The following is a 16151-nucleotide window of genomic DNA, read 5'->3' on the forward strand; positions in this document are numbered from 1 at the left end:
CCTGCCCGGCCCCCGCCTCGAGCACCATGGGCCTGAGGGGTTCCAGGGGCGCCAGACGCTGAAGATGACCGATGCCGGAGGTGAGGGGCCGGGCGCCCTAGGGTGGACCGGGAACTGGGGCTGGGGCCACTTGGGCCCGCGGTGGGACCCTGAGTGGGGTTGGGCAGGGCCAAGGGACAAGGGCCTTTCTTCCCCTATCCCTAGGGGGACCGCACGGGGCTGGGGTGCCGGGCTGTCAGGGGAGGGGGCGGAGATAGGATTTATGGCCCTAATCCCCTCCCTCCCGCCCGACGCCCGGAGAAATTAATAAAAAGCTGGTGTGGGGGGAGGGGGAGAGGGTTTAACTCTTTCTTGCCCGGCGGGGAGTTGTGCTGATGGATTGGAGAGAAACTAGCCACCGGGCTCTGACGGGGGTGAAGGGCTCTGGGAGTGGAGTAGGTGCCCTATCCCCAACCTCACCCCATCTCCAACAGTGCTTTGAGGGGGTCCCCGACTCCTGAGGACTACCCCAAGCCTGAAGCCGGTGGACGGCCGGCGATATGGGAAGGCGGGACTACCTCTCTGGCTCCACAACTGCCTCCCCGACCACCAGTCTCCTTTCCCATCCACCTCTTCCCGGCCTCTCCCAGTTGCACTTCTCTCTGTGGCCTTCTCCTCTTCAGGGGCCCTCTCCTCTCGCCTGCCCGAAGGGCTTCTCCCTTCTCTCCCACCCTCGGGCGTCACTCAGGGCGGCGGAATCCCTTATCCCCAGTGCCGCTTCCCCTGGCCCCACTCTTGGTGTGATCTCTTTCTTCTCAGCAGCCCTGTGGACTCTCCGCCAGTCTGTGTGTCTGTCTCTGCTTCTTCCTACTCCTCACTTCCTTCCGCTCCCGCTCCCTCCCCAGGAATTGTGCGCCCTTTCTTTCTTTCTTTCTCCTTCCCCTGAGTCCCAAGAGGCTGTGAGCTCACCTGCCTCCGTTTCTCTCAGAAAAGGGTCAAAGGTCATGGTGCTCCTTCTCCGGGATTGGAAGCCTTGGGGGGAAGGGTATCCAGAGGAACCGGTTCATTCCCACCCCTGTGCAGTTACCTGGTTGAATGTGTGTGTGAGTGTGCGGGGTGTGTGTGAGCATGAGAGTGGGGGCGGGGTTTGGTGTCTAATTTTTCTAGGCTCAGTTTTGGAAGGAGAAGGTTGGGTGGGAGGGGTCTGGTGACCCCCGGGAGACAATGTAGGGAGAGTCCCCGCACACACCCCAGGAAGTTAGTTGTTGAAGGGAAGAAAAGAGAGCAGTTGTGCTGAATCAGGATGGACCGAGAGTGACTTTGAGCAGGAAACCCCGATTCAGCCCAGAGGGTGCCTGAAAGAGGAGGCCTCCAGCCAGTAGAGGATCTCGACCCTGGACTGGGCTCTTGAATAAAGAACACAGGATCTTCATTCTCAGAGGCTGAGAGGAGACAACACTACTGCCCTCAGAGAGCCTCCATTCTGATGGGAGAGGCAGTTCCTGTCTTCAGAGTCCCTAGTCTGACGGGACTAGTCTGACCCTCTCTTCTCTGAGCACCCATCTGATTGGTGGGGGGGAGATAAGACCTATTTAAGGAATCAATGAAGTATGAAGAATTCCCCATTTCCCAGTAGTTGGAGAAGGGTGGATTTAGAAATTATGCAGACAAATGAGAGGGAAGGCTACCTAGGACAGCTTCCTGCAGGAGGTGGCAGCTGGGTCCTAGCCAAATAAGGCTTTGTGGGTTGAATGAGGAAATGTGGTTAATTCTTAGGGTCAGCCTCCCTTCCCATCTGGCCTGTCAGGACAGGAAGAAATGTTCTAGATCTTTGCTAGTAGCCCCCGGAGTTCAAGAATGGCAGGAGCGTTCTTGGAGGGTCTACTTCCCTGATGACCCCTTCCTACAGCTCATTTTCTGCTTTCAGCCCCAGGCATTTATGGAATCTGGAGGTGGTTTTGTTTTTTTTGTTTTGTTTGAGATGGAGCTTCGCTCTTGTTGCCCAGGCTGGAGTGCAATGGCACCATCTCGGCTCACTGCAACCTCCGCCTCCTGGCTTCATGCCATTCTCCAGCCTCAGTCTCCCTAGTAGCTGGGATTACAGGCATGTGCCACCACACCCGGCTAATTTTGTATTTTTAGTAGAGACAGTTTTTTCCATGTTGGTCAGGCTGGTCTCGAACTCCTGACCTCAGGTGATCTGCCCGCCTCGGCCTCCCAGAGTGCTGGGATTACAGGCGTGAGGCACTGCGCCCAGCCTGAGGTGGTTTTGATGCTTCTCCCAGCCCTGGTCAGTGTGGAGCAGCTTCCCTCCCTCTGCGCTTATCCCTTCCTCCACCCCTAACTGAAGATCATCACCAAAGATAGTGCAGAGGGGCAGGAGCCCTGGCTCAAGGCTGAGTTCTGCCTCTTTTATTCTTATTCTTCTTCTTCTTATTATTATTATTATTTTGCTTTTATTTATTTACTTATTTATTTACTTTTTTTTTTTTTTTTTTTTAAGTTCTAGAGTACATGTGCACAATATGCAGGTTTGATACATAGGTATACATGTGCCATGTTGGTTTACTTTTTTTTTTTTTTTTTTTTTTGAGACAGTTTCCCTCTTGTCCACCCAGGCTGGAGTGCAATGGCACGATGTCGGCTCACTGCAAACTCCACCTCCCAGATTCAAGTGATTCTTCTGCCTCAGCCTCCTGAGTAGTTGGGATTACAGGTGTGCACCACCACACCCAACTAATTTTTGTAATTTTAGTAGAGATGGGGTTTCACCATATTGGCCAGGTTGGTCTCAAACTCCTGACCTCAGGTGATCTGCCCGCCTTGGCCTCCCAACGTGCTGGGATTACAGGCATGAGCTATCACACCCAGCTACTTACTTATTTTTGGGATGAGGGTTTCACAATGTTGCCCAGGCTGGTCTAGAATTCCTGGGCTCAAGTGATCCTCCCACTTCAGCCTCCTGTGTAGCTAGGATTATAAGCATGCATCAAAACTTTGCCTGGCTTTAGTTCTTCCTCTCATCTCCTGTTTCTCAGTTTTCACATCTGTAAAGTGGGGATATGTATCTGTAAAGTGGGGATATGAAAATTCCTGGGCCTGGTGCGGTGGCTCACACCTGTAATCTCAGCACTTTGGGAGGCCAAGGCGGGCGGATCATGAGGTCAGGAGATCGAGATTATCCTGGCTAACATAGTGAAACCCTGTCTCTACTAAAATACAAAAAAATTAGCCAGGCATGGTGGTGGGCGCCTGTAGTCCCAGCTACTCGGGAGGCTGAGGCAGGAGAATGGCATGAACCCGGGAGGCAGAGCTTGCAGTAAGCCAAGATAGCACCACTACACCCCAGCCTGGGCGACAGAGCAAGACAACGTCTTAAAAAAAAAAGAAAAAAAAAAATTCCCAAGGCTGGCCACAGTAAAGGTAGATGATGTCTATGTAATAATGGAAAAGAAGAGTTGGAAAAGACCCCAGCAGGCGTGTGGCCTAGCCTTCCTACATCTGACACATGTATGATCTAGCTCAGTGTCTTGCCATTCTCCTGGGGACCTGAGTGTTAAACGTAATTGGAGGTCAAGTCTCAGCCATGCAGCGTCCCCTTGCCTTAAACCATCAGTGGCCCCTGAGCTTCCTCACTCTCCCCCGATTCAGTATTCCCTGACCAGTGGGCTCCCTAGGGCTACTGGAATCCTACATCTGCTTGAAAGTCTATTCAAATGGTTTCAGCTACATATATCCTTCCCTATCTGCCCTCCCTTCTTGCTTCCCACCAAAAAACCTTGAACCAAAAAAAAAAAAAAGAAAAAGAAAAAGAAAACCCTACCCATTCACACTTCTTCCCAGAACATAGTTGCATCATAGAGGTTTGGCTGTCCATTGTGTGCTGTGTGTAGTCCTCATACCCTCCTACATCTGTGAGTCTGTCAAGAACTGTGAGAACTATGTCTGGAACAGTGGCCCTGCTGATGGTGCCAGCTTCCTGAACAGCTCATGTTCAGAAAGGCAGGTGGTGAGGGCACCAGTGATGGGGGTGTAGGGAAGAGGGAGGCAGGATTGGAAAAGAGATGGAGAATTTATGGATGCAAAGATAGGTGGATGGACAGACGGCAGCAGATGTTGGGTGCATGAGAGCAGATGTTGGATGGTTGGATGGGTAGATAGATGGGTGAGTGAATGGATGATGAGTAAGCAAGTAGGTGGATGAGTGCATAGGTGGGTAGACGGATGGCAGAACCTGGATCCTGGTCCTGATTTTGCCATTAACTTGCTATGTGATCTTGGGCCAGTCACTCCCCCTTCTGTTTCTTCATTTGTAACATGAGAGGATTGGATTTAATAATCTCCATGACTTCTCCCAGATTTGATTGGACAGTTGATGACTGAAAGCTTTTAGGGGATGCTAATGATGCGAAGGCCCAAGACAGTGAAGGGGAGAAGTTCAGTGACCCACGTGAAGGCACACAGCAAATCAGTGGACCAGGACACCAGGAACACAGGGCTCAGCTTGTGTCTGTGCCTTAGATTTACATCTGCCCCCACCCTCCTACTATACCTCCTGCCCCAGCGCCCATGATCTGGGTTATGATTCCAATGACTTCTCTTCCAGGGGCTAAAAGAAGGGTTCTCAGGTAAGGGGAGGAGCCAACAGGCCTGGAGCAGGTAGCCTTCGACATCTCTCCTGCCTCGGCCAGCCTGAATCTCTTACCCAGGCTCTCTTTTTCTTTCTCTCCCCTCTTGTCCTCCCCAGCTGTCTTGAGTCATGGCTTCTTCAAAGCTCCGAGAACCCGTGGATGAGGTTTTTGGTAAGTTCTGTGTGGCTCTATCTCTAGTCAATAGACACAGCCATAGAGTACTTCCTTCCTGGGCCACCAGGCATTGAGGGGGATAGGGCGCTTGTTTTTTAACTTCAGAGTGTGTGTGTGTGTGTATGTGTGTGTGTGTGTGTGTGTATTGTGGCCTGACCCTTTGTCACCGCTATCTTAGTGGACACACCAGTTATAGTAAGTGTCCCCATTTATTAAGTGCTTATCTTATGCCAGATACTAGGTTAAGCACCCCCATCTCACATGCAATGTATTCGTTAACCCTTACAATAATGCTTAGAAGTAAGCCCAGTTTACAGACCAGGAGTGTAGGGTACAGAGGGCTGAAGTCACTTGCTTTCAAGATCACATATCTAGTTAGTGGCAGGGCTGGGAATAGAACCCCAAACTGCCAGACTTCCTGCTCTTAGTGACTATCTTATACACCTGTAAACTCCAGCCCAAATGACACACGTTTTCCAAGTCACATAAATAAGTGCAAGGGACCTCACCCTGCTTGTATGTGTGCTGAAATCAAATGTATAACACACACAGCCTCAATACCCCCAGGCTGGCCCCCTCATGCTGGCCTGCACGCCCACATCCTCAGTACACACTGGGGTGCATGCACACACCACGGTACCATCATTTACCCCCTGCAGTCTTCTCTTGTGTGGACTGGAGAAAGAGACCACCCCAGCTGGGCAGAGTTCCCAGCATGCACTGGGGCGGAAAGCCGGTTTCCCAGCGGGATTCGGGTGGAGGAGTCAGGAGGAGTAGTTGAGCAAAGGAACTTGGAGGAATAAGGGAGAGGGGGAGAGTGGCCTGCTCCTCGAGGGGCTCTTATGCCAGAGGGTCCCCAGCTCCTCCCCTGCTTTCCTTCTCCCCATCTCTCCCTTCTTCCCTCTCTCCCCTGGCCATGCCAGGAACTGCTGCTTCCCATCCCAGTCTCCTCCAGCTTCCCTAGCCTTGAACTGCCTTCCTACTCAGGCCAGACTTAAGCCCAGGCCTGACAGAAATGAGCTCTCCCTTCCCTGGGCTTTTCTGCCCCTATGCCCCCACCTCCCTACCCTCTAACATGCAACCCCTGCCTGTTTTCCTCACTGCTGAGGTAGCTGGGTCCTCACTGCTTCCTGACCTGAAAGGCCATTAAATATTTATGAATTCCCACTGCCCAGGGCTGGGAGGAGGAGGAAGAGGGAGAGAGATGGGGGAGGAGGATAGGGAAGGAGGGTAGGAGCAGAGAAGAGGGAAGAGATAGAAGCTGGAGGGAGAGCCTCGTAGAGCAGAGGACCCAGGACAGGCTGGCCCCACCTTGCCTCAAAACCACCAAGCCCCTTAGGAGTCCCCTGGCTCCCCAGCCCCTCCAAGGTAAGATGGCCATGGTGCTGATATGGCCCAGAGTCAGGAGCAAGGGGCCCCTCTCTCTGTTTTGAGTTGGTTAGGCACCAGCTAGGTGCCAGAAGGGTAGAGGATGCCAGACCACTGGCCTGGGAGCCACTCTCCTTAACTCCCTCTGTCCCCTCGGCCAAACATGTCCTCCTATCCTACGTGAGCCTCAGTTTTCCCATCCATACAACGAGAGGTTAGACTCAAAATTCCTTCCCATCTCTGCTTCAGAGAGGGTGTTAATGCTTACTAACAGAGCTAGACCGCCTGTCTGTAACCCTGGTGGGCTCCTCACCAGCTTTCTGCCCTCGGGCAAATTAAGGTTGCCCTGGGAATTCCTGGAGTCCCTTCCTTGTAGGGCTGTGGGGAGGCTCCAATGAGCTAGTAATTGAGTAATTGTAAAGCACTTAGAACAGTGCCTAGCACAGTAAGAGCTCAATAAGGATTAGCTCTTATTTTTCTGTGGTTCAGCCTTCAATCCTTGCTGCTGCTTCCAGGCAGTGCCTGGAGATTCTGTCAGGCGCTGGGAACAGAGGGCTCCCTCCGCCAGTACAGCCCCAGGGACTGGAAACACCAGCAGGTTGCCCCCTGGACAACTGCAATCTCCTCTTGGAGGTGTCCACCCTCCCCCAGACCCTTCCTGTCCCCTTGCAGGCTGTGCTGGCCCCCTCGCTGCTCCCCAGATGCTCCAAGCCCAAGGCTGCACCATTCCCTCTCCTTAGAAAGCTCTTTTTATTCCTTCTACAACCTCAGCTCTTTATAGCAGACCTCAGTCTGGCTGCCACATTTAAGGTAGTAGCCTCCCAGTCTCCCCCTGTCTTTTCATTCGACAAATATTTATAGAGCTCCTAATATGCATCAGGCTCTGTCCTTGGCTCTGGGGAGACAGCAACAAACAAGCCAGACAAAATCGCTGTCCTCATGGAGCTCAAATTTTCCTGCAGGGGCAAGTAGGGGGACAGATGATCAAAGCACACATAAATAAACAAGGAACATACTAGATGGTGGGGAGTGCTGGGCAGAGGATTGAAATGTGGACGTGATGGGATGTGGGCATGGGCGTGGAGGTGACCTTCATCAGCACCCGTGTGTGTCTGGAGTCCATCTTTGCCAAAGCATGCACTGGTCCATGGAAGTGTGACTTTGCTTCAACACTTCCTGAGCACCTGCTCCTTGTCAGGAGCCGCACCAGGCTCTCACGATACACAGTGGACAGGGAAGGGTTTCACCCTCTGCAGGTTGCAGGCCAGCATGAGGAGACAGTCATTGGCGACCATATCCCGACCATATCATGACCATATGGTAGTGTGGTGCGGCTGCCAGACGGTGCTGTGTCAGAGTTGATTAGCCAGACAAAGAAGGGCTGGAGAGAGATGGAGCACAGGGATAGAGGTGGGAAGCGAAGCAGGGGCAGGTACACATATAGGTATCAGTATAAGCAATTCAGTTGATTCCACAGACGCCATCACCAGCGAGCGCCTGTTGAGCTCATACTAAGTCATAGCATTATGGCGAAGCACTGTATGTGGATTATTTTATCTGATGCTCACAACCACCCTATAAGGAAGATAGTGCTAGTATAATCCCATTTTACACATGAGAAAGCTAACACCTAAAAGGAAGTAACTTGCCCAGAGTCACCCAACTGGCAAGTGATAGAACTGGCTTCAGCCTGGCCATCTGGCTCCAAGGCCAGTGCTCTTAGCCATAGTCATATAAGAGGAGGAATCTGTGGGGAACACAGAAAGGGTGAGCTGGGCCCCTCAGGCCTTGAATAGATGGCTGAGTAGCATGGACTTTATATAGTTAGCTTTGGGACCCCTTCTGCGAGAGTTTCAAAAGCAGGAGAGTATGGGACATGGTCAGAAATATGCTTCAGGCCTGGCATGGTGGCTCACACCTATAATCTCAGCACTTTGGGAGGCCAAGGTGGGCAGATCACTTGAGGCCAGGAGTTCAAGACCAGCCTGGCCAATGTGGCGAAATCCCACCTCTACTAAAAATACAAAAGTTAGCCAGGCGTGGTGGCACACACCTGTAGTCCCAGCTACTCGGGAGGCTGAGTCAGGAAAATCGCTTGAGCCTGGGAGGTAGAGGTTGCAGTGAACTAAGATCATGACACTGCAGTCCAGCCTGGGTGACAGAGTGAGATTCTGTCAAAGGAAGAAGGGAAGGGGAGGGGAGGGGAGGGGAGGGAAAAAGAAATGTGCTTCAGAAAGTTTCTTCTAGTCACATGGAAGGTACAAGGAGGAGCCAGACCGGAGGCAGGGAGCGAAGGAGGGAGAGTCGTATGTTTTGGGGTGGCAGGGGGTGGCAGGTGGGGGCAGTTTCCCCTCTACTCAGGTGAAGGCCTGAGCTAAGGCAGTTCAGTCCAGAGGGAGAGGAGAGCCCAGGTTCCATGGGTGTGAGGAGGCCAATCAACAGAACTTTTTTCTTTCATTAAAAGGGTGTGCTAAGCACCTACTATGTGCCAGGCACTGTTCTCTGCCTGTGGTAGAGCAGTGAACAAAACAGAAACCTGTCCTCATGGAGCTGACATTCTAACGGGTGGAGAGAGACATTAAATGATACAAGCAAAATATATAGCATGCCAGAGAATGAGAAATGATATAGGAAAAAAAGGAGTGGGGTTTTGGAGTAGGGGGGCTATTATAAGTTGGGTGGTCAGGGAAGGCCTCAGTGAGAGAAAGCATTTAAGTAAAGACTTGAAGGAAGTGAGGGAGAGAACCGTGCACAAATCTGTGGAAAGAGCCTTGCAGAAAAAGGGCAGAGGAGGTGCAAAGGCCCTGCAGTGCAGGCTGGCTTGTGTGAGGACGAGCCAGGTGGCCAGGGTGGCTGGAGTGGAGGGACAGGAGTAGTGCTCAGAGAGGCAAGGGAGCATAGGCTGACTCTGGAAGGCCACTGGGAGAACTTTGGCTCTTAATCTGCATGAGATAGAAGTCACTGGAGGGTTCTGAGCAGGGGAGTGATATAAACTGACATGTTTGATCAGGATCACTCTGGCTGCTGTGTTGAAAATAGACTGTAGATGGGAAAGGGAGGTGGAAGGAAGACCAGCTAGGAGGCTGTTTGTAATAATCCAGGCTAAAAGATGATGGCAGTTTAGACCCTCTGGTCTAAGAGACTGTGAGTTCTCCCTCTCACTTCCCTCCCTTTCCTCCTATCCTCTTCCCTCCTTTTTTTTCCTCTCCTCTCCCTTCCTCTGCTCTTCTCCCTTTCTCTTCATATATACACATATATAGGAGTATGTGTATACATTTGCACAAACAATAATTTATTATGGAAAATCTCAAACAGATTCAAAATTAGAGATTACAGCAGAGTGTACTCTATCAAGCACTCAAGAACTCACCACCCAGCCTCAACAATACCTAGTCACAGCCAGTCTCGTTTCATATCTATTCCATCCACACCCTCCCCCTATTGCCCTGGATTATATGGAACCTAGTCCAAAACATCATATCCCTTCACCATAAATATTTCAATATGTCTAGCTATCTTTTGAAAGTAGAGCTAACAGGAATTGTGGATGAATCAGTTTGTAGGATGGTAGGGAAAGCAGTGAAGAATGACTCCAGGGGTTCAGCTGAGCAACTAGAAGCATGGAGCTACTGTTCACCAAGACTGGGAGGAGCAGCTCTGGGGCGTAGAGATCAAGAGGTTGCAGCACATGTAGGCTGAAGACCCCTGGTGGACATCAAAGTGGAGGTGTCAACTAGACAGTTAGACACATGAATTACCAACTGGGTCTGGGGCTGAGAGAGAAGCGTAGCTTAGGGCTGTCTGACTTGGGCGACTTGGGTGGACAAGGGGGCTTTTTACTGAGTCAAGGAAGAGAGGAGAAGCTGGTTTGAAGTTACATGATCGGTTCATTTTGATGAGTTGAGCTTGAGATGCCTTGGGCCTTTTGACATGGTAACTTCCCTGGCAGGTGCCTGAGTGCCCATGCTTGGAATTCAGGGGAGGGGGTCAAGGCTGGAAATAGAAATAGGTGGTAGTTAAGTCAGGAGAGCAACTGGGGTGGCTTAGGGGTTGTCTACAGACAGGAAAGAGGATCAGACAAGGCCAGGTGGGTATGGGTGATGGAATAGAGCCCCTGAGATCATGGTGGGTGGAGTAGGGAGGAAAGGTCTTGACCCATCTTGAAGCCTGGGAAGACTTTCTGTTTGGAGACCCCAGTGCCAAGCTCAGGACTGGTACAGCATGAGGGCTTCATTCCGAGGTACAGCACATGACAAGCGGAGCTATGAGCAATAAGGACTTTTATGCTGGACCCATTGGGTCTGCCTACTCTTCCTCCGTGTCCTTGTGCAAGACCTAGCACTGGGTCACAGACCCAGGGCAGGAGAGAAATTTCAGGGGACGATGGGACTTTTTCCTTCCTGCCACTGCCACTGGATTCTGGGGGTGTCTCTTTGCTCCACTCCAACTGCAAGCCCTCTAGATGCTCAGCAGTGCTATCTCTGAGTGAGACCCTGTCATGGCACAGCAAGTCAGTGTCCCCAGTAGGGCCAGTCTCTAGAACCAGACTAGGCAGGCTCAAATCCTGGACCATTGCTAGCTGGTGGCTTTAGTCAAGTGACTTAAGTTTTAGTTTGTTCAGCTGTAAAGTGTGCACAGTAACTGTCCCAACCCCACCAGGTTGTTTGAGTGAGAGATGATGTATGTACACTGTCTGATGTGTAGTAAGTGCTTCTTAAATGGTAGCCATTATTTCCATCGTCTCTCCAGCCTCATCACCCAACCTTTCTCTCCATAAAGCTACCCTCCAGCTGTCCCTGGAGGTACCACCCTTGTTTCCCTACTTCCTAGCATTGCATATACCTGTTTTTCCCACCTCATCTCTTACAAACTCCTACCCAGACCTTAAAACCCAGCTTTGGTGTTTCCTCCTCTGATGTATCCAAACAGGGCTGCCATTGCTCCGTGTCTACGTGAGGGTTCATCACACCGTGCTGTATTTTAGTGCTGGCATGTCTGCTTCCCCTGAACACTCACCCACTCCCACCTGAGACAGGGAGACACCCTGTTTTTCATCTGTCTGTACTCCCAGCACTCAAGAACACGGGTTGAATGCCTGGGGTGTGGGTGCAGGTGGCCCCTGAGGTGGGCCTCTGGGCTTGCCATCACCTCTCATGTGTCTGGTCTCTGCTCCCTTCCCCCGGTTCGCAGACCTGGACTTGGCTGTGCCAGAGACGGCCAGACTGGACAGCAGTTTACACAAGGCCCGGGCCCAACTATTGGCCAAGGGCCGGAGACACCGGCCGTCCCGCTCCAGGCTTCGAGACAGTGCCAGCTCCGCAGAGGATGGTGAAGGCTCCGACGGGCCCGGAGGCAAGGTTGGGGCAAGTTAGGAAAACACACATACACCCTCCCACCCCTCCCACTCCTCCCACCCCTGGATACTCTCCAAAGTGCTTTTCCAGGGAAACCACATCCCCAGACTTCTGACCTAGTAATGCTAACAAGTGTTAGCTGCAGTTCACTTCTGGCTCACTTAATCATTTGTAAAGAAGATATTATTAGCCCCATCTTACAGCTGAGGAAACTGAGGCCCTGAGAGGTCCAGTAGCAGTGTCACTGTAAGTGAAGGAGGGGGAATTCAGCCCCAGCCTATGTGACTCAAAGCTCCTGTTTCCCACCTCTCACTCTCCAGCCAACCCCCATGAGGAAACCCTCCCTCTAGGCCCCGGAAGGACCCTCAGGGCCCGCAGTTTACAGGGTGAAAGTCTCCCAGCTCCTTCGGGAAGGGAGGCGGAGGGTTCTCGGTTAGCGCCTGCCTCCTCGACCAGGTGACCGACGGCTGCGGGAGCCCCCTGCACCGGCTGCGCTCGCCTTTGCACTCAGGCCCCGGGTCCCCTGCCGGGGGCTCTTTCTGCCTGGATCCTCCGGGGTTGCGGCGCAGCCTGGACGAGGACGAGCCGCCGCCTTCGCCGCTCACGCGCTACCGGCCCCTGCACAACGCTGCCTCGCACGAGGGCCTGGCCGCCGCCTCCTGCTCTCCGCCGCGCTCCGCGCCCTCCTCCGACAGCTCCCCCAGCTTCGTGCGCCGCCACCCGCGCGCAGAGCCGCACAGCGAAGGTGAGAGGCGGCCAGCGCTGCACCGCCTGCTGGTCGCTCCGGGGCGCAGCAGCCCTTCCGGTCCGGGCGCGCACCGCAGCCGCGGAAGGGGCAACTGGGCAGAGTGGCTGAGGGAGGTGGAGAGTGAACGCCGCGGCTCGCCCATTCTTTACCGAACGCATACTAAGTGCCAGACCCTGTGGGCTCTGGGACAGCCAGGTGAGCAAACACATGCAGCCTTTATCATCATAGTAGTTTAGTGGAGAAACAATCGAGTCAGGCCTGGCTGGTGGCTCACGCCTGTAATCCCAGCACCTTGGGAGGCTGAGATGGGAGGATCGCTTGAGGCCAGGAGTTCGAGACCAGCCTGGGCAACACAGCGAGACCGTCTCCAGAAAAAAATTACAAAATTAGCCCCGCGTGGTGTGCACCTGTAGAACCAGCTACTTGGGAGGCTGAGGTGGGAGGATAGCTTGAACCCGGGAGTTCTGAGCTGCAGTGAGCTATGATCACTCCTTGCCTCAAAAACAAAACAAAACAAAAACCCAATCAAATCATCCCCTAACTAAACGTCTAGCTACAAACTATAACAAATGCTATTTGGGAAATGTGTGTGGCAGCGTGGCAGGAGAGCATACACCAGGATGCCTGGCCTGTCTGGGAACATCCTGGAAATGACATTTGAGCCAAGATCGGAAGGCTGTTTAGATGGCCAGGACAGGCCGGGTGTGGTGGCTCACGCTTGTAATCCCAGCACTTTGGGAGGCCGAGGCTGGTGGATCACCTGAGGTCAGGAGTTTGAGATTGAGACCAGCCTGGACAACATGATGAAACCCTGTCTCAACTAAAAATACAAAAAATTAACTGGGCGTGGTGGCGAGCACCTGTAATCCCAGCTACTCAGGAGGCTGAGGCAGGAGAATTGCTTGATCCAGGAGGTGGAGATTACAGTGAGCCAAGATCACACCATTGCACTCCAGCCTGGGCAACAAGAGCAAAACTCCGTCTCAAAAAAAAAAAAAAAAAAAAAAAAAAAAAAAAGTTGGCCAGGATAAAATTGAGTAGTAGTGGTTCCTACCTTTTTGGAACATTTTATAGCTTGTAAAAGGCTGTCATAAGCATCCCGTTAGGTCCCATGAAGTAGGTGGATGTTATTATCCCCATATTTAAAATGGAAGAAGCTCAGAGAGATAAAGTGGCTTGTCCTAGGACACCCAGCTAGTGAAGGTCACCAGAGCCAGGCTGCCTAATTCCAAGTCAAGAGAATTTCTACCAGCGCACACTGGCAGCCGAAGGAGGCAGGCAGGGCAGCAGACAGGCAATTTCCTTCCTTCTCTCCCTGGAAAGATGACAGCCGTGACGCCAGTCCTCCCGAGCCCGCCAGCCCCACCATCGGCCTGGATAAGAAGACCCGCCGAAAGTTCCTGGACCTGGGGTGAGTGGAGGCAGGGCTAGATCACACGGTTTGGAGCTGCTGGGGTAAGGGGTAGCACAGTGGGCAGCGCTGCTCCACTTCCTGCTTCCTCCCCACAGGGTCACCCTGCGCCGAGCATCCACAGGCAAGAGCCGGAAGGAGAAAGGCAGCAACCGCCTGTCCATGGGCAGCAGGTGAGAAGTGCCCACGGCGGCCCACCCACAGCTCCCACCCCAGCTCCCTGTGTGCCCTGGTCCTCCCCTCTGTACCTACACCCATGCTGGACACTCTCTCTGCAGGGAGTCAGTGGAGGGGTCCGGCAGGTCAGGGGTCTCCCCGTTCCTGCCTTTTTCCTGGTTCACAGACAGCGGCAAGGGCTCAGCATCCTCGGGTAGCACCACCTCCCCTGCCTGCTCCCCTAAACACGAGGGCTTCAGCCCTAAGAAGTCAGCTTCCCAGGTAAGTCCATAGCTTACTTGTCCCCAAACTGGCCCCCAGTCTCAGGTGACATGAGGGCATACTTCACCCTGGCTCAGGCTGGGATTCAGACATTCCTGGAATCGATGTGTCCATCCATGGAGCCATGCAGTGATCCGTTACTTCATGCATTCTCTGAATTCATTCACTCACTCATCCACTCTTTCATATCCTGAGGAGTTCATTCCTCGATTCAGTCACTGGTTCATGCATTCAGCAAATCACTGAACACTGATTCCCTACTGTTCCCCCAGCTGGAGACTTCTTCATTCCTGCTAACTCTTCTGCCCGGCTCAGTTCTAACCCCACTCCTGTGTGAGGAGCTGGGCCACCTGCTTGGTAGGGTGAGGCCTGGGGGATATAGAGAAGAACAGGACCCCAGCCTAGTGGTCTGAAAGTTTACAACCTATGTGATGTGAGACCGAGTAAAAGAAGCAATGATGAGCATCTGCTTATGTTCAGAGTGCCCTCTACAGTTTACAAAGCCCCAAACGCGTTTCTGCTTTACTCTCACAAAGGCTCAGTGAAGTAGGGAGGGAAGGCACCCTCATCTCCATTGTACAGATGAGCAAAGGCAGGCCCAGAGAGAAGGGGCTTGCCCACAGACTGGCACAGATGTAGGTGCCAAGCTTTAAGACCCCCAGCCCAGTACTTGTTCTATGGTTCTGTTTCTTATGTTCAGTTGGGCAGAGGAGAAAATCAGAAGCTGGGAATTCGGGGGAGAAAGAATCCCTTCGGACCTGGAACTTCCTTCCTTCCTCCTTCTCTTTCTTTCTTCCCTTCTGCTGGGCACTGGGACACCATGATGAACAAGATAAAACCCAGGCCCTCCTAGAGCTCACAGTCCAGGGAGGATAAAGACCTCTAATCAGGCACTTATTAGCTGGGGTACTAGAGCCTCGGTGGGAGGCACAGAGCAGAGACGCCTGACCCAGCCTGAGGGAATCCCGGTGGGCTGCCTGTAGGAAGTGACACCTTGCCTGAGACCGCCTCCATTCCTACTAACCTGGCTTGGTTCTAACCTCATGTGCTCCAGATGGCTGCCTGCTCTCCTGGAAGCTTTAGGTCCTGATGCCCAACATGAGTTATCGTGTCCTGTGTGCGGGCCCAGCTCCTGGCTCACGCACAGGGGCACTGAGCAACTCCTGGTGCCTAGTCCAGGACTTCGGCTCCACCCAGATAGGGATGGTAGGTTGGGGGTGAACTCTCCTCAGTGGCATGCACCCTCTTCTGTCTAGGAATCCACCCTGAGTGATGACTCCACACCCCCCAGCAGCAGCCCCAAGATTCCCAGTGGGCCCCGGCAGGAGGTCAAATGTTCTTACCCCTACCACACGCTGTCTCAGTCTTCAGATGAGGTGAGCAAGGCTGGCCCAGGGTACCCACAGAGTCCTGACCTCTGACTCTGCAAGGTGCTCAGGTCACAAGCCAAGCCTCCCCCTCACTGTCCTTGGTCTCTGCCCAGTTCCTGGATGAACCCCTCCCCCCTGTCCACCATTGGACCAGCCAGCAGGTGGGCCAGTGGCTGCAGAGCCTCAACCTGGAACAGTATGCTGCCGAGTTTGCTGCACGGCAGGTAGACGGGCCACAGCTGCTGCAGTTGGATGGAAGCAAACTAAAGGTGGGTCAGAGCGGAAGGGCCATGACCCAGCCCAGTTACTTGAGGTGACTTTCAAGGATTGGAAGTCCCTGTCCTGACCTTTGACCCTCAGCCCAGTCTCCTGGGCTGACCTTTTCACTCCATCTGTGGCCACTACCCTGACCTCTGACCTCTAGGCAAGGTTCTTGGTCTAATCTTTTGTGTTGTAGCATGAATCCCTAGTTTGACTTGAAACTCTAGTCCATGACTTCAGTGTGACCTTCAAGCTCCAGTCCTGGTCTCCAGGCTGACCTTGCCCTCTAGGATGACCCTTGATGCATATGAGTTTCCTGGTGTCATGGGAAGCCACATGTCTCCCCCTGGTCAGCTTGGTCTGATTCTGTCTCAGAGGCTGGTGGTAATGGTGGGCAGAGGGAGGATGTAGGGAGGG

The 16151-nt window shown here is 53.0% G+C and overlaps 1 protein-coding gene across 1 annotated transcript in view; it reads left to right on the plus strand.

Annotated features, from left to right (window-relative positions):
- SAMD14 (sterile alpha motif domain containing 14) overlaps positions 1 to 16151 on the plus strand; it is an 18340-nt gene continuing 2189 nt past the window's right edge. Inside the window, exons 1-9 of the mRNA XM_011999275.1 lie at positions 1 to 80; positions 4727 to 4781; positions 11343 to 11509; positions 11963 to 12251; positions 13578 to 13665; positions 13764 to 13838; positions 13944 to 14103; positions 15360 to 15479; positions 15587 to 15742. Coding sequence (XP_011854665.1) covers positions 4739 to 4781; positions 11343 to 11509; positions 11963 to 12251; positions 13578 to 13665; positions 13764 to 13838; positions 13944 to 14103; positions 15360 to 15479; positions 15587 to 15742 — 1098 coding nt within the window. The 5' untranslated portion in view covers positions 1 to 80; positions 4727 to 4738. The remainder of the gene's footprint in view (positions 81 to 4726; positions 4782 to 11342; positions 11510 to 11962; positions 12252 to 13577; positions 13666 to 13763; positions 13839 to 13943; positions 14104 to 15359; positions 15480 to 15586; positions 15743 to 16151) is intronic.

This window comes from Mandrillus leucophaeus, unplaced genomic scaffold, assembly GCF_000951045.1.
Source record: "Mandrillus leucophaeus isolate KB7577 unplaced genomic scaffold, Mleu.le_1.0 Scaffold59, whole genome shotgun sequence".
Lineage (NCBI taxonomy): Eukaryota > Metazoa > Chordata > Mammalia > Primates > Cercopithecidae > Mandrillus > Mandrillus leucophaeus.